The 22,547-nt window shown below is 42.2% G+C and overlaps 1 protein-coding gene across 5 annotated transcripts in view; it reads right to left on the reverse strand.

Annotated features, from left to right (window-relative positions):
• Nucleotides 1-22,547, reverse strand: part of URB2 (URB2 ribosome biogenesis homolog) — a 47,498-nt gene that overhangs the window by 20,960 nt on the left and 3,991 nt on the right. Inside the window, exons 3-12 of one of the 5 annotated variants that reach the window (XR_010883715.1) lie at nucleotides 18,990-22,374; nucleotides 16,820-16,980; nucleotides 15,412-15,522; nucleotides 14,203-14,445; nucleotides 13,076-13,166; nucleotides 11,769-11,908; nucleotides 10,837-10,932; nucleotides 9,031-9,093; nucleotides 8,862-8,914; nucleotides 8,711-8,787 (exon numbers count right to left, since the gene is read on the reverse strand). Coding sequence is in view for 2 of the 5 variants with exons in the window: in XM_067293431.1 (XP_067149532.1) it covers nucleotides 8,590-8,787; nucleotides 11,769-11,908; nucleotides 13,076-13,166; nucleotides 14,203-14,445; nucleotides 15,412-15,522; nucleotides 16,820-16,980; nucleotides 18,990-22,374 (4,329 nt within the window). In the remaining 3 variants the exon portion in view is untranslated. Of the gene's footprint in view, nucleotides 1-8,041; nucleotides 8,788-8,861; nucleotides 9,094-10,836; nucleotides 10,933-11,768; nucleotides 11,909-13,075; nucleotides 13,167-14,202; nucleotides 14,446-15,411; nucleotides 15,523-16,819; nucleotides 16,981-18,989; nucleotides 22,375-22,547 lie in introns of those variants that run through there. The other 4 variants (XR_010883714.1, XR_010883716.1, XM_067293430.1 and 1 more) reach the window with 4 other exon arrangements.

Genomic DNA, 22,547 nt, shown 5'->3' on the forward strand with positions numbered 1-22,547 from the left:
CCCGCACAGCCAAAGCAGAAGGGACGAGCTCCTCTTACAGCCATGCAGGTGAATAAGGAAGATCCTTCCATCCCTCCAGCAACCCCTGGCCCATCACAAACACTTCTATTTTAACTCAGGGTTTTCTTAAGATTTCAAACTAATTGAGCTTTTTCAATAAAAGAACATAAAGAAAAACATCTTTTGGGTCTGACAAAGTTTTTGAGTGAAGCTGTGGGAGTTTCAAATCCACATTAGTTAGAAGAATTCTTACCAAAAATATTTGCTCCATTTGGCAAGCCACTTTCTGTCAAAGTGACACGGGCAGACTACTTCCTACTTGCTCCTTTAGAAGCAAAAGCAGGAATATTACTATTTTCAGGAAACTTGAACTTTAAATAAGGAGTTAAGGGATACAAGAACAGGGCTGATTTTCTGTGTTGTTTAATAAAATCTGCATTTCACAGAATCATAGTATTTGTCCTGGATGCTATCAGCTGTAACTTTTCACTCCCTTATTGTTGTGTGGAGCTCAACAACAATTTGTACCTTTTTGCAAATATGCATTTGCTGGAATACAGCTCCTAGCTTTTTTTTTTTTTTTTTTTGTGCTACATCCTCCTCCACTGCATTAAAGAGCCCTCTAATACCTGGTCTTTTTGCCCTGCAGAAATATCTGCATACTAGAATTGAAAACCCATCTCAATCTCCTTTCTGCATCTCTGCACTTTATAATTCTGAAGGCTGCAGATCATGTATAGTGCCTGTCTGGAGTTTAAAAAATATATATATTTGCAGACTTAACCAATAAAACATTAATACCGATTTTAATTATAATAATATCTATTATCCTTATTGTTGTTTTTATTGGTGGTAATTTTGGTTTAATAACATTGCTGAAAAGCTCTGCTCAAAGAATGAGTAGGAGAACACCAATCCTGCCCTGAAGAGCTTAATGTCAAAAATTTGGCTTTGTGGAAGATATGTTGCAACTGCACACAGGTTATTGGGCTCACTACAGCAGAACTTTGTCATGCTCCATGGGCTGTGATGTGATACACAAGAAGTCCAGCCAGATGATCTAATGGTCCCTTCTGGTCTTAAGCTTGTGAATCTAAATAAACAAGGCAGTAGGAAGACAGAGGTGAAATCATTTAGCACGCAGCAGAGCACTGCCTAAGATGCAAATTGCTAAACTCGTAGTGTGGCATCCAAACCATGCAACCACCAAGCCTCAGCCCTTTTCTAAGGGGATGCCCCTATTCAGAGGCAACACTTTTCATGTCTTTCACCCACCATTTACTATCAGAGTAAGAGCAAAAGAGCATATGCGTGATAACATCCTTACACCATGTATTTGTGTGTGCTTTGAGAGCACAACAGACAACTCTTGAGGGGGTAAAGATGAGAAAGAAAGAAAGATTTCATTTGCTTTAGATTACTTTAAAAATTTCAGTGCCTTAAATCCCCTGCCATAGTCTTTCATGACCCTCTACCTCCTGGGTCCTGCAACTCACCTACTGTGAAATATTCTGCTAGATTATGCTGGCTCTCCTAAATACACCAAAGACATCATCAGCATAGGTTCAAGTCAAGCTTTCAAAAAGGCTTTTTTCAACTTCCAACTGCAAGTTATTTTCACTGTCTCCTTTCCTGAAGATCTCAGTCATTCATGACCTCCTTTTTTGCATTTGTGCATGCTGGCATACATACTGCATGGATGTGTGCAACATACGTTAGGCAAGAGAGAAGCTGCAGAGGCTGCACAGCTGCCATGTGGCAATGGCAGAGGAAGGAAGAGATGCACCTTGAAGGAAATTGCTCCTTTTCTTTCACAGTGCAGCTTTATTTACCTCTGTCCCCTGTTCTTCTCATCATCCCTGTTCCCTTTCATGTCTTTGCTATTAAAATTATAAGGAAATTTATTCATTTAATTGCTGTAGAAGCTGCCCAAAGATAAATACATTCAGCTTAATAAACCTTGTTAGCAGGAAGGAAGGGGAGAACGCCTAATTAATGTATTAATGATTATAATGCACTTTGAAGATGAAAAGTGCCATGAGCTGTGAGGGAGTGTTTCTGCCCTCAGAAGTCCCAAGGAACCGCATACAGAAGCTAATTCTAAACATTATTGCTACTACGTGTGTCAGGAAGAGTTCCATGTATAACAGCTCCTCAGCACCCTGGACCTGCATGTAGAGGCTGACCCATCTTCCAGCTACTGCTTGTGTTGAGACAACACAACTACAGATTCTTCTCCTGGAAGAGAACGGAAAAGTGATGCAGGCAGGAACTATTTAACGCAACTCATCCATGCACTACAGACACATGGCCCAGCTATATATTATCACACTTACCTAGAAAGAAGGGATTGGTACTTCAGACCTTGACAGTTAAACACGACCATTTCTTACCACTCACACTGATGAGTTGTCTCAATCCATCCTTAAGACTTCCCCTCAACCAAGAGCTACTGGAACAGTCCCATTGTTAACAGATGAGATGTGCGCTCCAGAGATGCTCTTAGAATAAAGACAGTTTAGGGCAGGTGTGAGGGTAGAAATACTGTGACAGTTGATAACCTCTAGCTATTGCAGAGAAAGGGCAAAAGGGTCAAAGGAGATTTCCAGCTGGTGAAGTTTCTGTGGCTCAGGAACAAAAGCATTTCTTGCCCCCAGATTTCTCCTCATCCAGACAATACAGCACAGGCTGAGATCCAAAGAACAGATTTGTCCCTTGCTGCTGTAAGAGATGTGCCTTTACAGTAAGGGACAATAAGTAGCTTAGAAAGTCTTTTATATGTCATTGCACAAACAAAATATGAGCTGCTAATAACAGGTTTCTTAGACACACATTTCCTTTGGATGTAGTACCAGGAGGCACATACTCTAGGCTCTCATTATTATTGGTTGAGGTTATAAAAACATTAACAAAAAAATTTTAAAATGCCAGTCTGAAGAAATCAGGTACTAGCAGCTCACATTTGCATAGCTGTCTCCTGAAAACATTGAGTAGTCTTGAGTAATCTTAGAAAAGAACCTAAAGTGCATGCAGACGCAACAGTAAATTTCATATATGTGCAGTGGGAGGGCAAGAGAGGCAGAAATTATGCTGTCAATCTATGTGCTTTCTGGTGATCATTTGGGATATTGTGAATAACACTGCACTTTGAATAACATTGCAACTGTAATAACACTGCACTACTCACCTCTGGAGCATTTAAAGGTCTCAGTCTGCCTAAGTACCCATTGCACATTAAGCATTCTGCAAACCTCAGAAGTCCCTAATATGGAAGGCTAACATCTGTGTCAGAGACCAAAAACTAAAGCATAGGCAAGCGAACCGCTATACCCAAGTGACCTGCAGCAGATCCAGGAATAAAGCCAAATCGGTGCTCTGAGCTTTACTCCCAATAGTGGGTGCTCAGAATCAACTGCATTACCGTCTTGTTGACTAGAACAATCAGCAGTCACTTATATTTGGGACCGACAAGCTGTGTTCAAGTGGCAACCCTTCTTGTCAGGCTAAAGCATCTGTTTGTTCTAGTCTTTCCTCAGATGATAAGCATAAATGGTTACTTTCCCTTTAGGGGATTAAGGACTGACAATTACTGAGTGGATGCAGAGTAATAAATCAGTCTCCCCTCCACTGGTTAATACACTGACCAGCAGAGCTGAGGCTTTGTTTGCACAGGCCATGTAATTCGCCAGCAATGGTAGCTGATCAAATTTGGTTTTATGGACTTGTCTGTTTCTTGTGTCACTAAATAAAAATTTGATTGTTTTGTTACCTAGTCATTTACTCTCCCATCCTTCTTCTAGGGAAGAAAGAAAAACTAACACCACTATTCCCTAAGGTTACTAAAGGGAACTCCCACATGCTGCTCTAAAACTGGTATGAAAAACTAAACATAGATCAGTCACTTCTCCCTGCACTGTTTATTTTCCCACCCACTGTCTCTCACACCTGGTAGCATGTTAGGACAGCAACTGCCCGCTCACAGCACACACTGCCACACACAGGGGAGGCCCTTGAATGAAGCCTCTGGGTCCTTGTAATACCCAGTAAAATGATGGATGTTTAAGATGCACTGGGAGAAACAACCTGGTGTTCAGAGCTGCTCTGCTTTCAGTTACCAGGAGTGTCTTCCTTTCTTTTAAGCCGCTGATGACTCAGGATCTGATCATTAACAAGGTCACCCCAACAGCAAAGAACCTGGCGATAGTGAGACTGCACCCCAGCTCTCCATTCCCACTCTCCTCCTTTCCTATAGCAGAAGCAGTCCACATTTGGTCCTCATCCTTATGGATAATACCAAATATTGCTGTCCTATTCCTGAGAAACCTTGGTAAAGCTCTCTGAAAGTCTGAGGAACCAATCCCTCAAGTGAAGACTGTAGGAATAAAAGAAGGGGTGCCTGAATCTAAAAGAAAGAAATCTGAGCTGATGAATGGATTAACGGGGACATGTTCATGATTTCCTTGTCCTTTTATTCTTTTCTTGCTCTCTCAATCCTCCCCTCTCCACCAGCAATCAGCAGAAAGACTCCTGTCTCTTCATTGTGGGGAAGAGTCAAAAAGCCATTACAAAGACTACCCTGCAGGAAGAAGAGGGCCCCAAATATGTGGCAGCCTCCATGAGAAACTGTTTAGCTAGGAGTGAAAGATCTGTGGAGCTCCCCGCCCTGCCTCCACAAAGAAGCAATTTTGAATACAACTTTTGCAAGAAGTAACCAAACCAGTGCCAGTTGCTTTGGGGTAGTATAAGCTGGTCTCCACCAATTTTAAAAGGAGAGCCCCAGAACTGTGTTGGAAGAGGCTTATTCTGACACACAAACAACTCTATACCTAAAGACCAAGCAGCTACTGCTGAAAAGTTATTGCAGACCCATACTTCTTGCCACTCTACCCTTGTGCTGAAATGGGCATCCAAAGGACAAAATGCATTTCTGCCATTTTCTTTCCTTATTATCTTTAGAAATGTGTAAAAAAAAAAAAAGTTAGTGTCCTTTTTCAGGAAGAAAGGGATTGCAATACAACTTAGACACTTGGTATTTTGGGAAGAACAGATTGAATGACAAATCTCCATGAAGAACCCCTGAAGGGTTTGCTAGAGGGCTCTCCTGGACTGCGGGCTTTCTGAGAAGTTCACAGGGACACATTTTCTCTCATGAATTTTCCAGGCTTTAAAGTTACCAAGAGAACTTTTTTCATACTTTAATAATGCACGAATACAAATTGTTACTACTCAATAGCAAATCAGGTTTCACTTCCACTCACTTGCATCTGACAAGTCTTCCAGCGCAAATGCAGTTAACAGAAGTGTCTTGTTTTCTGGAAATTGTAATTATTTGCATAAGATGTCACTGAATACATAGTGCTAAACGCCAACACTGGCAGAAATGTTACAATGGCACTTTTTTTTGTTTCTTTTTGAAAAATAGAGCAGACATCTCACTGAAAGCCCCCCAAAATCATTTCCCCATTCTTGCAAATACTGTTTAGGACACAAATGCAAATCTCCATCTGAATGGCTAGAATCTACTTCAAGTGCAAAAGCAATTATTGCACCTCAAGGCAAGTGTCCTTACAAGTCAGTAATACACTAAGATTAAACAGTCCCAGTATAGCTATTATCACTGCAGACATTTAATGGTACAGTAATAATGATATGGGAATCTATCAAAATACTCCTTTCTTCATACTGTAATGTTTTAACCCATAAAGGAAGTTTGGAAGGAGCCTTTTATTTTCCAACAGCCACAGACCCACATCAAGAAGTAAACAAATATAAAGTTACTTAACCATTTCAAATTCAAAGGAAAGTACTGAGCATGCTGTCTCCTCCAAATAGTTAAGACTAGGAGAAAAAATTCCTTCTAAACCAGCAAAATAAATTCTACCACCTTACATCACCTTTTTTTTGAGCATTTTTATCCACTACAGCAATATGAACTAAGCATCAAGCCCCAGCCCCAGATAAATAGAAAAATCTGGTGATTTCCACTGCAGCAGAAAGCAGCTACAAAAAAAAAAAAATATATATATATATAGGAATAAATAAAACCAACATAATCTTTGCCAGTTGTGACTCTGCTCTTCTCTTCCATCCTGTCTCTTTATTTGAACTGTTTCTGTTTTGTTTTTTTTGCATAGCAGAGCCAGCCTCTGCTGGAACCTTAGGCACTACCCTGGCACCAATAACAAACCATACGCCCAGGGACACAGGCTGAGCCTGTGGCAGAGCTAGTAGGACCCACATCTCACCACCTGAGAGCACTGCCTATGAGGGATATTCTGTCAACCCAGCAGCAGTGAGAGAAACCCTCAGAAGAGATAGGTTGCATCAACAGTTGGAAAACAGGCCAAGATTCTCTGTTGCAAAGGTCTATAAGGACTCTGGTTTAGGTCCACTCACATGCAGCCAACGCTAAGCTTAAATAAGGTCTCAGTGTTGTCCTTTAGACATGAGACAGTAGTTCTTCCAAATCCATTACCCTCCTAGTGCTCAGAGGTCCTTAGCTAACCCAGCCTCGGAAAAGACAACTCTGAAGCAATGATTTCACGAGGTGCTTTTATACCTTTGCAGGATGGCTCCATCATGTGGCAGAAGAGGAACACTGCACCCAAACGGGAATGTACTCAGTAAAAGGAAGTCTGCCTTCTCAGTAGGTGGTCCTATGCCAGTGACTTAATTTATTCTAGCTAAAAACCCCAGAGCAGTTCTTGGACAAAGACCTAGGATTAGTGAGTGAAATACAGTCTTCTTTTTAACCTCCTTGTAACTTCTATACAAAAACACTGCTTTGTGTTTTGGATTTCTGATGGTTAGTCCAGGGAAGGATGATGACTATAGGATGAGTAGCAGATGGATAGCATACTTGAAAATAAATCTTTAATTTTGGCATGGTTTCAATTTTTCATTCATTCAAGCAACGTATCCTTTTTATGACAGGAGTTTGTTATTTCTATCACTGCTGTCCATATAACATGTCAGTTACATGTTTACATTGATATCAACACCTTAGGTAGTCCATCTCCTGTAAAGGGATGAGCTTTTGATCTGTGTGCGGCTTGCAGTTGCATGCCTTTATCAGGGGAGCCTTTGACCCTTACAAGCCAGAAATGCTACCTCATTTCCTTCCTCCCCGGTTCAAGTCTTGTTCTTCTTTATCACTCTCCTTTCCAGATCCTCTCCCAATGCTCATAACCTTCCTTCCTTTACTAGTGCATTAACTGTCTTCACCCTCAAGCCCTCCTCTCCCTGGTGCCCTCTGACTGCACCCCACTCCTTCACATTTCCCTTCTGAAACGTACCAGGCACCTCACTCACTCACAGCCCTGTGCACTTAACACAGGAGTAATTGCCCTTCCCAAGCTCTGACCCACACCAACTTTTCAACTCTGGTTGTCCTGTACCATGACTATACTTCACTTCAAACACAGTGGTAAGCCATATTCTAGTCTTTCCTCTGCCCATCCCTTCCCCATACATTAAAGCAGATAATCATTCTGAAATCCCAACAACTTTGTGACAGAGTAATGAGTTCCTGTTACTAACTGTGGGTATGTGTGAAGGAGACTTTTTTTAATGGTTATTTAGGAGTTTGAAGCTTTAGTCTCTATCATAATTCTCAACCGAATAAATTTCTATAGTTTGGCTAATCAAAGGGAGCTATTTGATAAAGCTTCCTACAGGCTCAAATGTGATTAATTTACCACAGCTTACCAAATTACTGTCAGCTGAGCTGCAATAAATCCAGGGGTTGCTCTTAATCTGAAGTGAATCCGAGGCAACAAGGCTCAGCTTGGCCCAACCCAAAGAGGTCTCAGCTAGGTCTTAGTACCTAGCATTTGCCACAAGCTAAAAATACACCAAGAGCTACCACAACTCAGATGACTAAGTGTAACTGTTCAGCGGCAGTAAATTGACTGCTTTAAGCAGTCAGTATTTTTGATTAGCATTGGATCATAGGATAATTCATTTGGGGGGGGACCTCTAGAGGTCAGACCAGGTTGCTCAGGGCTGGGCTCAACTGCAAAACTGACCAAGCAATGAGATACAAACTTTCAAGTTTTTTACTGTATTTCCACAGTACTGTAACAGTAGCCAACTGTACAGATGTACAACATCCACACATTTCCTCAGTACAAATGTAAAATAATATGGCACAAAAATACGTGTTCTAACTGCATTTAATTCTGCTTACCATATAAGCAAGAGCAGGAGTTAACCCTCGCAGGCTTTTATACCACAGACGATTGCTTCCACCCAAGAGCCCCATTATGTTGCAAAGCTTGCAGCAGGATACCCACTGCCGGGCTGCAGCGAGCTCCCCATGGCTCCCAGGGAGCTTGCTCAGGGCCTGCACAGGTGCAGCAATTCAGCCATGTGTGACAGACAGAAGAAAAAGACCTAACAGCACATTTTCCTCCCAGTTCCCCTTTTTCCCCATTATAAAGGCTGACTGTAGAGAGACAGATGCAATCCATGTTTAAATGAAACCCTTTGGACCCTACTAGTCATCCCGAATCAAACAGCAACTGAGGATTTTCTGAGCACTACACAAGATCAGATCATAACTGATCATGCAGCAGTGGGCAGGATTCATCACGCAGTATATTTTTCCTCCCCCTGTTTTTTCGCTTTGTGATAATGGTTGTAATCATTGTACAGATCTTTAAAGACTTCCCTTACACCTGCTGGTAGTGACGCATTTAAGAACTTGATGTCTCGTTCAATGCAAAGGTCAAGGATGCGATATATCCCTTCTGTAAGATGTTTCTTCACAGCTGGGTGCAAAGTCACCTACAAGAAGAACAAAACTGCATTAAACTTGAAGACACAAAGGCAGGAGAACACTGTCTTCACAACAGGTATACCTTAAGTGCTGACACCATGTAATCCAATGCATCAGACCATCTGGAATCGTCCACTAGATACAATCCAAAATTTCAAGTTATGCAATATTCTCCTGATTTTTTGCAAACGTGTTTTGCAAAATAAGCATGTCTCTTGCAATAAAATGCATACGAGTGCAACTATACATACACTGCTGTGGAGGTAAAGACACTGATCATCTTGCAATCACGTGAAAATTCCTCAGCAGAAAAGCTGTAATTAAAAAAAACTGAAATACTTGCCCTGGATTACACATTTCAATAGATTTTGTACAACTCATCAGGTCTGGACAGTACCAAGACGTTAGCTGTATGCTACTTAAGTCTTAGTTTCAAATGAGCCCTTCCTTTAGGCTGCCCTATCATTTACATTAGGTAGTCAATCAATTTTAACTTTTATCATTTAACAACTTGATATTTAATATTTATCTAACAGTTTGTATCTGAGGATTTCAGTGTATTTTACAAGCTTTAATAAAAGGAGCTTCCAAAAAGCTCAGGAGATGTGTATTTATTTGATCTGCTTTAACACTGGAAATCAAGTGTCTTGCCAGAAGTCATGCAGAAAGTCGAAGGTAGAACTGGGACTGCAAGCAGAACTCCTGACTCAGTGCCCTGCTCCTGCCATCATCCCTCGCTCAACCAGCAGAACAGCCGCTACAACCAGGAACACCAGTGCTGACTCTGGAGTCCTTTGGTGCTCTAGGCAAACTGGAATTTGTCATGTGCTCACAAAGCACTTGCTAAATGCTTCACTGCCTTAGGCGGTGCTGTCCTCTGGCATAATCACACTATTTTTGCCAAAGAAACCGGTCTTATCTGTGTTGAATCCCAAAATTAGATTTATGCCTCCAGATCTAAGCCTCTGCACTCCAGGCCTAATGAAAATAACATAAAAGACTGTCATTAAAATTCAGACTTCTTTCTTCCTGAGGCAACTAATAAACTTTCCACTAATGAAATGAACTCCTAATCACTGTGTCAGGCTCCTGCTCGTCCTGCCCTAAACACAGAACAAGCAATATATTTTATTAGATTTGCTGATTCAGCTGGGGAAAATATACAATAAATATTAAGGTACATAAGCCTGTTTTTGCATTTGTGACCCTGAGGAGTTTACACATCCAAAACTTGTCATTTTCCCCTACATCAGCTGATCTAGTAGAAGGTTAATAAAAGATGTTATTTCTCCCTACCATGCACTAAAGTAACAGAACAATTGAGCATCACAGCTGCAGCAGCACTCCTAGAGAACGCATTGTGCTTGCCTCTCCTTTTCCAGCACAGAGAAATGATTTCACAGCTCCTGACATGACAGGACGAGGTGTCCCTCTTGGTATAAACACCTCAGAGGTGCAGTTAAGGGAATTGCATCTCTCACATCACAAATTAATCTGGACCCATTGCCATACTTGGGTCATTCTTGCTTTGCAGTGCAGCTTCCCCTAAACACCATCCAATAGCACTATGGGAAGCAGAACCAAAGATTTAAACAGCTGCCACTGCTGGCTGGCAGTTAATTATGCTTATAAATGTTTTATGATCTATATAGTTAGTGCAACCAATTTGTCAAGCATTACAGCGCTCTTGATGGGAGATATTAAGTGTGTGAAGAGGTATTTCACTTCTGCTGAATTAAGCAACAGCTCAGAGAGAACATGGGAAAAGCACCGTCAACAGTATGAAAGAGGCTATAGATGCCACCTATTCCAGCAAGGAATCTTTCTAGGTTATCACTGAACCATTCACAAGGATATATATTTCCTAATATAAAGAGGAAGCACTGATTTTTCAGGAGGGGGAACCATTCCAGAACTACGCTTAGGAGTAAGTGACTATGTTTATTCCAGTAACTTTCATCAGTTTTAGTTTGGAGACCCTTAAAAAGGGTTCCAGTAAGTGTGCAGATGCCCGAATAAAGAAGCAAAGCTACTGACAACCTGCTTTTCTTAGTTACCTGTCACAGACCCTCAGGGTCTTCAGATCACAGGCTGAAAGCCATTGACCTGGACTTGCATGAGATGAATGGTTAAAGACAGTCTCTTTTCTTTCCCTGTAAAGCAGCATAAAAGGAGATGCGTAGGTTCCTCTGCAAGACAGGCATGCTGAAGTCTCCACTTCCTCTGATGGATTCTCTTGAGTTCTATCAACTCTTACCAGTCTAACAGACAAATAAATCATCACCTACCTATGATGGATCTATTCCATCAGAGACAGAAAACTCCCCTTTGTCATAGGGTCTGGTGGCTCAATTCACAGATTCCCCTTTCCATACCCAGAGGTTCCATACATACATTACTCGTCTGTGGTTTCAACAATCACTCATCACTTATCGTGTATCAGTGAAAGTTTTACACAAAACTTTCCTAAAAGTCTTACAAGACTTTGTACTCAAGCCTAGTAAGTGCCCTTTTAGCTTGAAAACATCATTTGACAATTAAAATCAGGCCCCCCTTTCTGAGTGAAGGCTCTATATTCAGTGATGAGCAGATTAAGAGAAGTTCAGAACTAGTGAACTAGAGCACAAGTAGTCTTACCATTAGTTTGTCTCTAGTATTTGCTTAGCAAAGTTACATACTACATAAACAATAAGTGACTCACCAGGAAAGCTAAATAACACCTAAAAACTGGCCTATCCCATCATTTTGCTTCCAAACCTTTGCAAATAACCAAGCAATAGAAAGGGCAACTGAGTTTAAGCTCTTAACAAGATCCTCAGGAACCCTTGCTCAAAATAACTGGCAGTATGGATCAGAAGTGTATTCTCACGATGCACTGCAAATTTTATAAATTAATAGATTTTACAAAACAACACAATTGCCTTTAAAACAGCAACTCCAAAGTCAGCTCACTCTCATGGCACTTTCAAGACAGATGAGTGCATGTTACCTTCTGCAATTCAGTCACATATTGGGCCACAATGAAGGCAGAGAACACAGTGAATTCCTCTGTTTCTGCAGCAATATGAGTATACATCCGTTCCACCAAGTTTGCACATTTCAGTGTAACTTCAAATTCATCTGTGTTGCCTAGAATAGAAAACAAGTTGCAGCTTTTTGAGGCTTAAGAATATTAGAAAAGCATCCAAAGACTCACACAGCAATCTTCTATGATTCTTTAACTACATAAAGCCAACATCAGCTTGCCTATTTAATCTTTTTTCTTGTTATCAAGACACAGCTGAGAGAACCCACACACCCTCACATCCCTACATGTCTCTCTTACAATGGTAATGCTGTAAGAGCACACTGATTCCAACTCCACATGCACTGCAAGGCAAAAGCATTTGTTTTACATGCTGAAATGCTAAAAGCAGCAGCTATGGTCCCTTCCATGATCCAGTCCTCCAACCAGCACTGTGGAGGAGAGAACAAGCAGACTGGAAAATGAGATTCCCTACCTGACAGGAAACCATAAGATGTCTTGGAAATAGCATATTAAGAAAGCTTCCTGATGAGATTTATTATGTGGAATATCTCAACAGAAGCCACAGCACTGGAGATAAAGAGAGTGAATCTCTTTCACTTGGCTACTTGCACATTCATGCTCCAGGGCCAATGCAAATTGTTTCACAACTTCAAGTACAGGAATTTTCTTTTCCTTTCTTTCTTTTCTTTTCTTTTTTTTTTTTTTGAGATACTTGCTCCAACAATTGCAATTCCTTAACCATACAGATATACCATCCAATCCTAACTGATGCTTCAGACGTGCAAGATCCTGGTTTTATGCTTAGCACAGACTGATGAAAATTCAGGTCTGTAGTAAATCCACTTCTAGTCTTGAGAAGCTCCACGCAGTAGGACTGACTTGGGGCTGTCACTCAGGCATGTTAACATGTATCACTGGAGTTCACAGCCACCATGATGTAAATGACACCTTGGTATGAAGAGCAGAAACTGGGCACAGCCTTACTGGTTCCTGTTTATCTGCCAGCCAGTCAGTGAAGAATACCTTATTCACCCAAAGCAGTGCTGTCTGGAGACAGTTCCCAGAAGCATCAGTTACCTTTGTAAGTCTAAGCTGTTACAAAGCTTCTCCTCACTTCTATGTACAAGACAGATAGGACTAATGGTTTCAGTGCCACAGCTAGGTTTTAACGATTTTACCTGTGGTGTCACAGGCTGCCCTGTTTTGCACCTCATCTTCTAAAATACACAAGATTAGAATATAGTGTGTAAGTGGAAAAGATATAGTACCTCTGTCTCCTTTCTGACGCCCTTCGTGCATAACAGAAACGACCAGACGATGGAAACTGTTCAGGAAAGATGGTGCTGCTTTTAACATAACCTGCAATGACAAGAAATGAAAAATGCCTGAGATTATGAGGTAAACGGAGGGAAGAAGGCAGAGTTACACCACCCCCAGTCAGAGTACATTCAAGTCCTGTGAAGAAAGCTATATAGCTTATACAGCTGTCAGGAACAGAGAACATCTTTCCATCCAGCATCTGTACAGAAGCTACCACACGAGAATCCTGGTGCAGGACTCCTGGCTATACTCATATATAAATAACAAGTAAATCGCACTAGAGTTACCCTATAACCATTAAGCAGTGTTTGAATTAGTCCCTTCATGCCTGGGGAATTTGCTCTAGCTGATCAAGAACCTGAGTAGCCAAACAGATGATAGACTAAAGGTCCAGTAACACTAGAGATCACTGTATAAAAACAATCTGGATAGCAATCTTTCTACTACAGTGTTTTTGTCAGGACACTTTAGCCTTGCTTTTGGAATTGGCATATTTCCCTATCTTTAACATTCTTTACTCTCAGTCCTGATGTAAATGCCTGAGGCCCCTTTCTTTTCTTTTTCCTCCTCCCCTGCCTGTATGTTCCTTGTGTGAGTAGTTCTAGCCCTGTATGTGTGCTGGCATGCCTCCACTTTCCCATGCCAGGGTGACAAGAACACCATGATGGCACAAAGCCTGAACAACATTGATTTTAACAAGTCCCAGCCCTATTTTCAAAGGCCTGCAAAATCTTGATCTCCAGTAAGAGTTGACTTCTAGTGCCTAATCCATTTATGTTTCCAGAAGTAGGTCATGAACAATCTGGAAAGTTTTACCTTAATCTAGCCTTAGAGGTTTATAAGCAATCTGCTGCCAAAGACTCTAACAATGCAGGTATAAAAACAAAGCAGGAGAGCAACTGGAATGTTGCAATTTTGAGATTCCCAACCTTCTAAGTGACAAGTGCTACAAACATTTTGGCACTACCAGGACAAATTAATTCAAAGCTACTATTAAAAAAACTGTTTCTGATCAGTGGCCTCTGTCTCAGTTCTTTCTACCTTCTTCCACTCCTCCTACCCCCCTCAAAGGTACCTTTGGATGACACTGCAGAATAGAGAAGAGCACTTCATGGACTCCCAGGAAGATACTGCCATAGTCCTCTGTCTTCAGATGATCTAGTGGGACTGTTAGGAGAACGCTGAATGCCAAGGCCACATGGTGAGGGTTCAAGAGAACCCCTTCTCCTTGCCTTAGCAGAGCTGCTGTGGTCTCCAGAATAGGTACAACTATGGTGGAAATCAACACTTGGTCCTGACAGGCTTCTTTGGTTTGCATCTACACAAAGACAGGAAGCAGAGATGAGGTGTGCATTACCCACCTACCACCAATACTCAAACACCAGAAAGCCATAATGCTCTGGCTTGAGCCAGTAAAACTACACTAGTGCAAGCTGTGGTGGCAGGGAGACTCCTCCACTTTAGCTATTCTGCTGTAGCTGTATACTAGGCAGAGGATATAACACACACTGCTATAAGTGTGGACTTGTAGCTATGCACCAGTCCCCTAGAAAGGGTGCAGAAAGGCTACAATTACCAGCACCTCTTTGCACCTTCTCACATGAATGCATTGATCCAGAAGTTCTCTCCTCCACAAGCACCTTGCAGACCCACCAAAAAGAGCAGAAATTTCATCCTCAAGATTCCCAGGCATTGCGGAGCCAACACCAGACAAACTCTAGGCTAGAGAGACCATCACCATGATAGAAAAAAACCTACATCACTAGGTTTGTATGCCGTACAGTCAAGCGTGGGGAACTTGGCTTTGCTTACTTTCTGCCAAGTTTCCTATTCATAATTCAGTGCTTTTTTTTTTTTTTTGACATCCCCCCTTTTCTATGAGCACTCCTCCCCCCGCCCCATTTTGTTGCTGTTAGCCACATGTCACAGCAGAAGCTAAGCTGACTATTTCCTTCTCTTTTGGATAAGAGGAAGGACAGGAGACTCAGACTCCTTTCTCTGCAGCCTAACAAGTTTCTCTCAAGCTCCAGATTACACAGCATTGCCCTAGACAATTACTGCTAATAAGAAGTGGGTGACCTACACACTATACCCACCGAACATTTACTTGAGCAAGGACAATACAAAGGGTCTAAACCAAACAGTGCAAGTGAATCTGAAATTGTCTAGTATGCCCAGTTACACAGAGAATACTGGGAAGAAAAGGTATGTTACAGACGCAATCACTACAGACTCCAACAAATGAAAGGGATAGGTAATGAAGTTACAATAAAGAGATACTTACAGCTAAAGCTGTGATTATCTGTGGGCTGGCAAACCAGAAAGCTTTTTCCTTGTCTCCACTTAATGGGCAGCTGAGCAACAATTTGATTAGAGTAACAGCTGACAATACTTCCTGCAGAAAGCAGATCAGCAATCAGTCAAGGATACAAGAGGCACTGGTTCATTTCTAGTACAGCAGAACTCTTTCAAAGGCAGTGGCAGTTTGGGGCATTATCAAAGCCTTGACACATGAAAGCTCTCTTACAATACATCTTTGTGAACTGTGAAATGATTAGCAGCTCAACAAAATTAAATATTCTGAGCAGCATCTGCCTAAATACACTATGTGCTGCATCTATTTTAGAATCACTTTATGGTATAAAAAATATTTAAGTGATTTTAAGAAAGGAAAACTTCTTCCTTCAACTCCTCCTGAGTAACAGAGGGAAGCAGAGAGTGTATAACATTAAGAATGCTATGTTGGCAACAGGGGGGAATTTACTTGCTAGCTGTGATGGCAGACTGATTAAATAAATATATTACAAGACAAAGCCAATTGGTCTTTTATCACTGTATTTCAACCTCACAGTGCATGCATACATATCCAGTGCCTATATGGTCGGGTTCTTGCAATATATGAGTATTATGGGAATTCCAGATACGTTTTCAAAAAAGACCTATTAGGTATTGATGTGGCATATTCATGCCCATTTCTGACAAATAAGACCAACAGCTAGATAAACGCCCAGGCTTTAATATGAGTTTCATTCTCAAGTCACTGAGCTTTCTATAGAGGGTACATCTGGCTTTTTAGCTTTAAGGCATTCCATATGCTACTCCTGCTGCTTAAGCTTCCCTGGAGAAAGGCACACTACTTAAAAGCTACTGAATGGTGCTTGGTTATTACAGAGTAAGAGTCTTTATAGAGCCAAATGCTGAAAACATGGGTGCAGTTTAGATTTCAGAGAACTGCTAGCATTTTAAAAGTAATATGCCTTTTAATCCTGTTCTGAAGAGCCAGAGACAAATGGTGGTTAAATTCACTGACTGCTAGTGTTGGTTGTGCAAGAACTCTGATCAGCAGGTAGAAAAAAAAATTTTCAGCACAGCCTATAAGATCACATCCCAAGTGATTTCTGTTGACAGTACATGAAATCAGAATTGCTAAGTCCTTGAACAGGACAGAAACTTTTTCCATAACCAAAAGTTGCCATAATCTTTCACAGAGGGTTCACCTGTCTCAATTTATGTCAAGAGCATACTTCAGCACCATCATCAAGCCCTTAGCCATGCAAGTTAATTCTACCTGACAGCTGAACATAAAGTGGGAAGAGAAAAAAACATCAGATGTCATACAGCTAACACAATTTTTCAAGATATAGAAAACTGAAGAAAAGCATGACAAAAATAAACCAAAACTCATTCCTTACTTTAGCATTCTGTTGCCAAATGTTCCTCACTTCAAGCCCCCGCAGCACCAGCCTCATTATGGCATAAAACTCTTCAGCAGAGCAGTTTCCTAACAGCTGGACAAGCACCTCTGTCAGTTCCATCTCTATATTTTGAATCACCTGGACTGTGATCTCAGGACCTGCATATTCAAGAGACACAAACATGTTTGAATCACTTCACAAGACAGGGACTAGCATAGGTAAGAACAGGAGAAAAATAATCAAAACTTAGGACAGCCCTGTGGGTATCTTTTCAACAATTACATGCATAGATTGCCCCATGCTTTCCCTTCACCTTCCCCCCTGCTAGGGTGAGGAATTGCTGTTCTCGGATATTTCATACACTAGAGCTCACAAAGCAGTCATCATACCCATAAAAAGCTTTCACTGTGGAAATGCGGTGATAAAGTTTGCACACAAGCAAGGGGAACGGACTAGGCAAGCTGCAGGGTTTTAGTATGCCTGTTGGCAAGAGAGCCATCACAAGCCATAAAGGCATTAAGCTGACAAAGTTTAGTTTTTGGTTGATCATAAGCCATACTCCCCACTTATACAATTCAATTATTACTACATACCTAGTCTAGACTAGCTTACAATTTTGACCTATTCTACAGTCTTATTCTTTAGTTCCACAAGTGTCCACAGGATCTGCTGAAAAGTCTTCTTCAACAGGAATGCATATTTTAACTTATTTAATACCTTACATACTCAGAAATTCTCATAGCTTTTTACAGTGCTTAATTAGGTCTCCAGGCTAAAGCGCTTTACCAATCTTGCATTAGTAAAGTGAAGCACAGGGCAACAGAGAGAAATCAGCAGAAAAATTACAGTAGTTGAAACTTGTTCATGGTCCTTAGTCCCACTGTAGAATCCCTGCTGTCATGCTGCCCTGTACTGAACCCCAAAACTCTGGAGGATCAAAACACAGACCAGAAAAGAGAGACACCAATCCTGTATCTACATGTAATAGTTCTAGCTGAAACTCAACTGTGCAAGTACAGGATCAGATTTTCCACGCCGAGCTGTGCTCTAGACTTAACTACTTAATGCCAACATAAAATCTGAAAGAATGACAGTAGTATGCTAGAGCATAGTAAAAGCAAGACAAAGTCCAATTGTTCAGAAAAGGCAAAGGGAACAGTTAGGTTCACGTGGTACATCTCATCTGCAGTAATTAGTTCATCTCACATTCTGAACAAGAGAATACAAGGGAGCCACTATGCCACAAGGCTAGCAAGAAGAAAAGTTTTTTCATGCTGTTTCTAGCCCTGGCTCCTTGTTTGATGGGGACAGAGTGATTGATTTGCCAGTTTCCCCCAGATTTTGTCAGAATTATGGGTATTCAGCATTCCTGATAGTCAGATGACTTTCCTTCTTTAATATCCTCACCTATCAGGTACAGACAAAAATACTTATCTTTTTTTTTTTTTTTTTTAAGTCCTCTGACATCCTCAGGTGAGACATATCAGATTATCTGAGCTCGTGCACATCAGCTGCTTCAGTGCAGCCTACTATACCCACCAAATGAGAGGAAGAACAGTGCTCCTTCAAAGCCATGCCTCTGGAAGTACTACCACATTTTGGTTATTATCAGAATGCTTTACAGGCATGAGGCAATGAGGAAATCAGCTCTATTTACTAAGAGCTACAATATAATCTCAGAGAAGCAAGGACAACTTTCACACCTTGATGACCAAAATTGGTATGACCATCTGCACAGGTACCTCTAAAAATCTTTCAGTATGCAACAAGAAAGGTCAGAGATGGAGGAAAACCAGGTACTTCAGTCCCTAAGCTACTACTGGTAATAGAGTTCCAAGATAAGCAGAGAAAGTTATCTTTCCCTTTAGTGTATCATGCACAAAAAAATAGCCACAGGATGCAGAATCCATGGATATGGATTTAGATTCAGAAAGATCTTCCAGGATACCCATATCAAATTAGACGGCCGCTGTGGTCTAGATACCACAACATTACCTTTGTGAAAACTTTTCTGTTGGGTATTTTAAAAAAAGCATAAAGCAGTAGGCTAACACAAGTGGATAGATAAACAAAACAAACAGTTTTTTTAAAAATTCTATAAAGGACTTTTAACTCGCCTCTGCACTGCAAAATTAGCAAAGGAAATGGGAAAAGGGAGCCTTCATACCAGCAAGCAGCTTTTTTACAGCATAAACCACAGTTACTGCAGTTTCTTTTCCAGGAGACAGATCTGGTACGGAGCAGAATACAGTTAAGAACTGCAAGGCAGACTGAAGGAACTGGAGATGATCCCCTGCAGAGGGCAGCTCTCTCAGTATCTGAGAGTAAAACTTTTGGTACAGTTTAATATGGGGATGCTCCAAAAGTCCACTGAGCTCTTTAGGGTTCTTCTGCCAGTCCTTTTTACTGAGGACATGGCTCAGATCTGCCTTGAGAAGAGTAGTGACAGATGGTATGAATGCTATAGGCAAAGGCTGGTTTTGCATGTTGCTCTGAAGACCATGTTCAACAGCTCTTCCCATCTGCAGAATTGCTGGCTCCAGCAAAGCAGACAGCACATCTGCAGACTGCAGTTTCTTTTCTGGTTGCTGCTGAAGGTAAAGTGTGATGACATGACACAGGGTGGTAAATGCCATGAGCAGCAGCTGCCCAGCTGCAGGATTCCAGTTTTTACAGTGTTTACTTCTGGCTGCACCAGCATCTGGCTTGCAGCTCACCAGGAAAGACATGAACTTTTCCAAGTTGATTCTCACACTTTGTCGTCGTTCAACAATCATCTGAAGAAAGTGCTCCAAAAAGGTTTGAGCTTCCTGGAGATACTCTGCCCAAGCAGGATCAGTCAAAATATCAGTGAAGAATTTGCTGGCTGTAAACAGGGAGGTCATTACAGCCTCAAGAGCATCGCTGGCATGAAAAATCTTAAAGACAGAGTTGGCATTCCGGCCAGCTTGCAGGCACCTCAGAAGGTGGAAGCAGGTCCTTAAAAACTTCAGTGATAACAGCTTGCTGCAAGAGACATTAGCCCTGGTATTGGCTACCAAGGACAGCAGCAAGAGAAAACACCGGATACACTCTGAGGGAAAAAGATTGTCTAGTTTCAGAAGGGAAGTAATTTCTAGCAAACGCAAACAGCTTTCTAGCTGATCTTCTTTCAGGATGACAGGAGAACTGTTTTTCGCTAGCAATAATATACATCGGGCAGCTTTCTCTAGTGTTTTCCAAGGCAAGTTGAGTTCATCCTTTGGCAGTTTGTTTTCTGATGGTGCCTCCACCAGTTCAACAGTTTTGCAAGGAGCCAGCATCTCTTCATGCCAAGGGATGTTATCTGCAGACAGCTGTTGAAGTGGCAGATCTACAGAACCTGTAGCAGCAGAGTGTAGCACCTTACTGAATTGATGAATAAGGCTGCTCAGAAAAGCACAATGCAGCACCTTCATTTCTGGGAGAAAGGGACTATGCAGCAAACGAAGAGATACCTTTCCAATGCTGATGGAAGGCTCCTGGTCTCCATCAACTTCCTGAGCTTTGGCCAATACTAATGCCTCCAGAAGCATGTTGGCAATGTACTCCACATCTTTCAAGGAAAGATACGGCAACAGAATAGTCAGGTTGGAGATGACAAGGTGCCAGTGTGCTGTGGGGTAGGTGAAATCATTTATTGCACTTATATCTCCATCCCATGGTTCAGTTTCTCCCCTATTCATGCTGGATCTCCCAGACTCCAGGATGAAAGTTGCAGCATGCTGCAAGGCCTGGGGATCACCCTTCGTCTGTATTAAGATCATCTTCATTTTCTGGAGTGTGAGCAGTTCTAAGCAATATTTACTAGTGGAGGCAAAACCACTTGCAAGCGCCATGACTTTCTCCCAACACTGTTCCTCCACACCAGGGAGGAGAGCTGAAATGCCCCAGTGCCTTACAGCAGATGCAGTAACAGCAATTTCAACTGATGGAGACACATATTTACTGCAGCTAATACCAAACAAAGTGTTTACTTCAACCCAAGTGTAAACAAGGAGCAGAGTAGAGTCACTGGCCTTCCTTAACCAAAGCTCTGACTTCTCTTCCTCTCCCCTAGGAGCCTGCAGCAGTTCCAGCAGTGGCTGGATTATTCCCTTCTGTATCTTTGCCAGCAGGCTCTGAGCGCGAAGGACCACAGGGGAAGGAGTGACATCATCTAGGCTCCTCATGTTGAACAGAAAAGCATGCAGCACCGAGCTGACGGACATCAGCTTCAAGACCATGTCAGAATTGCCTTCAACAGCAGGAATGATAAGAGTCTGGCACTTCTCCACTAAGAGACACAAAATGTCCAGAATCTGGTGGGGTGGCAGCTCAAGGAGGCACTCACGAAGCTTTGCTGTTAGGCCAGCAGACAAGACAGGCATCCTCAGTTCATCATCAGCTGACTGGCAAATGACTGACAGCACCTCCTCAAAGAGCCGTGGGAAGTGCCGCAGCTTGGAGTAAGTCTGAAACACAGTGCCGATAAGAGCCTCCTGAGGCTTCTTTGTACGTGGCTCAGAGACCTTTGCCTCAATCCAAGCAGAGGCCACTAAGTCACCCAGGTTTGGCTCCACAATCAGGTGGTTTAATGACATCAGGAGTTTGAGACATCTGAACCAAGCAGGAATGGAAGCTTGAGAGTGACTCATTAGCATCTGCGCCAGCTTGCGGTAAAACCCAAACTGTATCCCCTTGTGCCGAATGCGGTCACTGGCAACATTATAGATATCACTGCTAAGCACCAAGTTTAAAAGCTGTTCCAAGGCAAGCAGCTCTGTGCTCCAGTCTGCAGGGGAGAGCACATCCTCCCTTGCACCCTGCTGTAGGCCAGAGAGCCTGAGACAGTCAAAAAGCCTGCTGAACATGTGGAAGCACACAAGGTGGTTTTCTGCCTTACAGTAAGAGTCCAGAAAGAGCTTATACAGCAGGGACACCGAACCTGCCACAACAGCCCCATGGAGCGCAGGTTCACAAAAGCCACTGCCCAGCTTGGTCCGCACTGTGTTAACTGGTAGCAAGAGACTTTTCAAAGCTCCTTTTTTCCTCTCCTGGAGCTCCTGTTCTGGTAGCAGCTCCTCTCTGTAGGATGAGAAGAGCTCAGGCTGGAACAGTCCAGCCTGCAGCAGAATCTCTACTTGATTTCGGATTTCCCTGCTCCAGTGCTGACGCACATGGCTGTCATCTGCCTGTGTCCAGTTCCTCACAGTCAGCAAGTGCCTCAGGAGCAGACATGGCTGGAGCAAGTGGCTTGTCACTTGCCCAAACACACGATTTGGGTTGGTCTGCTGCCTCTGGATCAGGAAGTACTGAGCAAAGGTAAGCTGCAGAATGCTGAACAGCTGGGAGCCCACAGCATCATCAGAAGCCAGTTGCTGACAAGCCAGCTCAGACAGCTTGCTGAGGAGATCAACCAAAAGCTCACATTTAGCTGTGTAAATGATGGAGAGTGAAGGAGTAGAAAGGATACCACTGGAGCAACTCAGCACTGTGCCAATGTTTCGCTGTGTTTTTTGAGAACAGGACTCCGACAACCTTTCATTTATGACCTGAAGATTGGAAGAAACAAACAAACCCCACAGTCAATTTTGCACACAAAGATCAATCTAATCATAATGAGCCAACATCATTTTCTGTGAGCTCTGGCTGTAAGAGGGAAGGAACAGAGATCTGTCAGCGGCTGCCACTGGGCCTCCTGTGTCATAGGTCTCGGACTAGAAGC

Source organism: Apteryx mantelli, chromosome 3 (genome assembly GCF_036417845.1).
Source record: "Apteryx mantelli isolate bAptMan1 chromosome 3, bAptMan1.hap1, whole genome shotgun sequence".
Lineage (NCBI taxonomy): Eukaryota > Metazoa > Chordata > Aves > Apterygiformes > Apterygidae > Apteryx > Apteryx mantelli.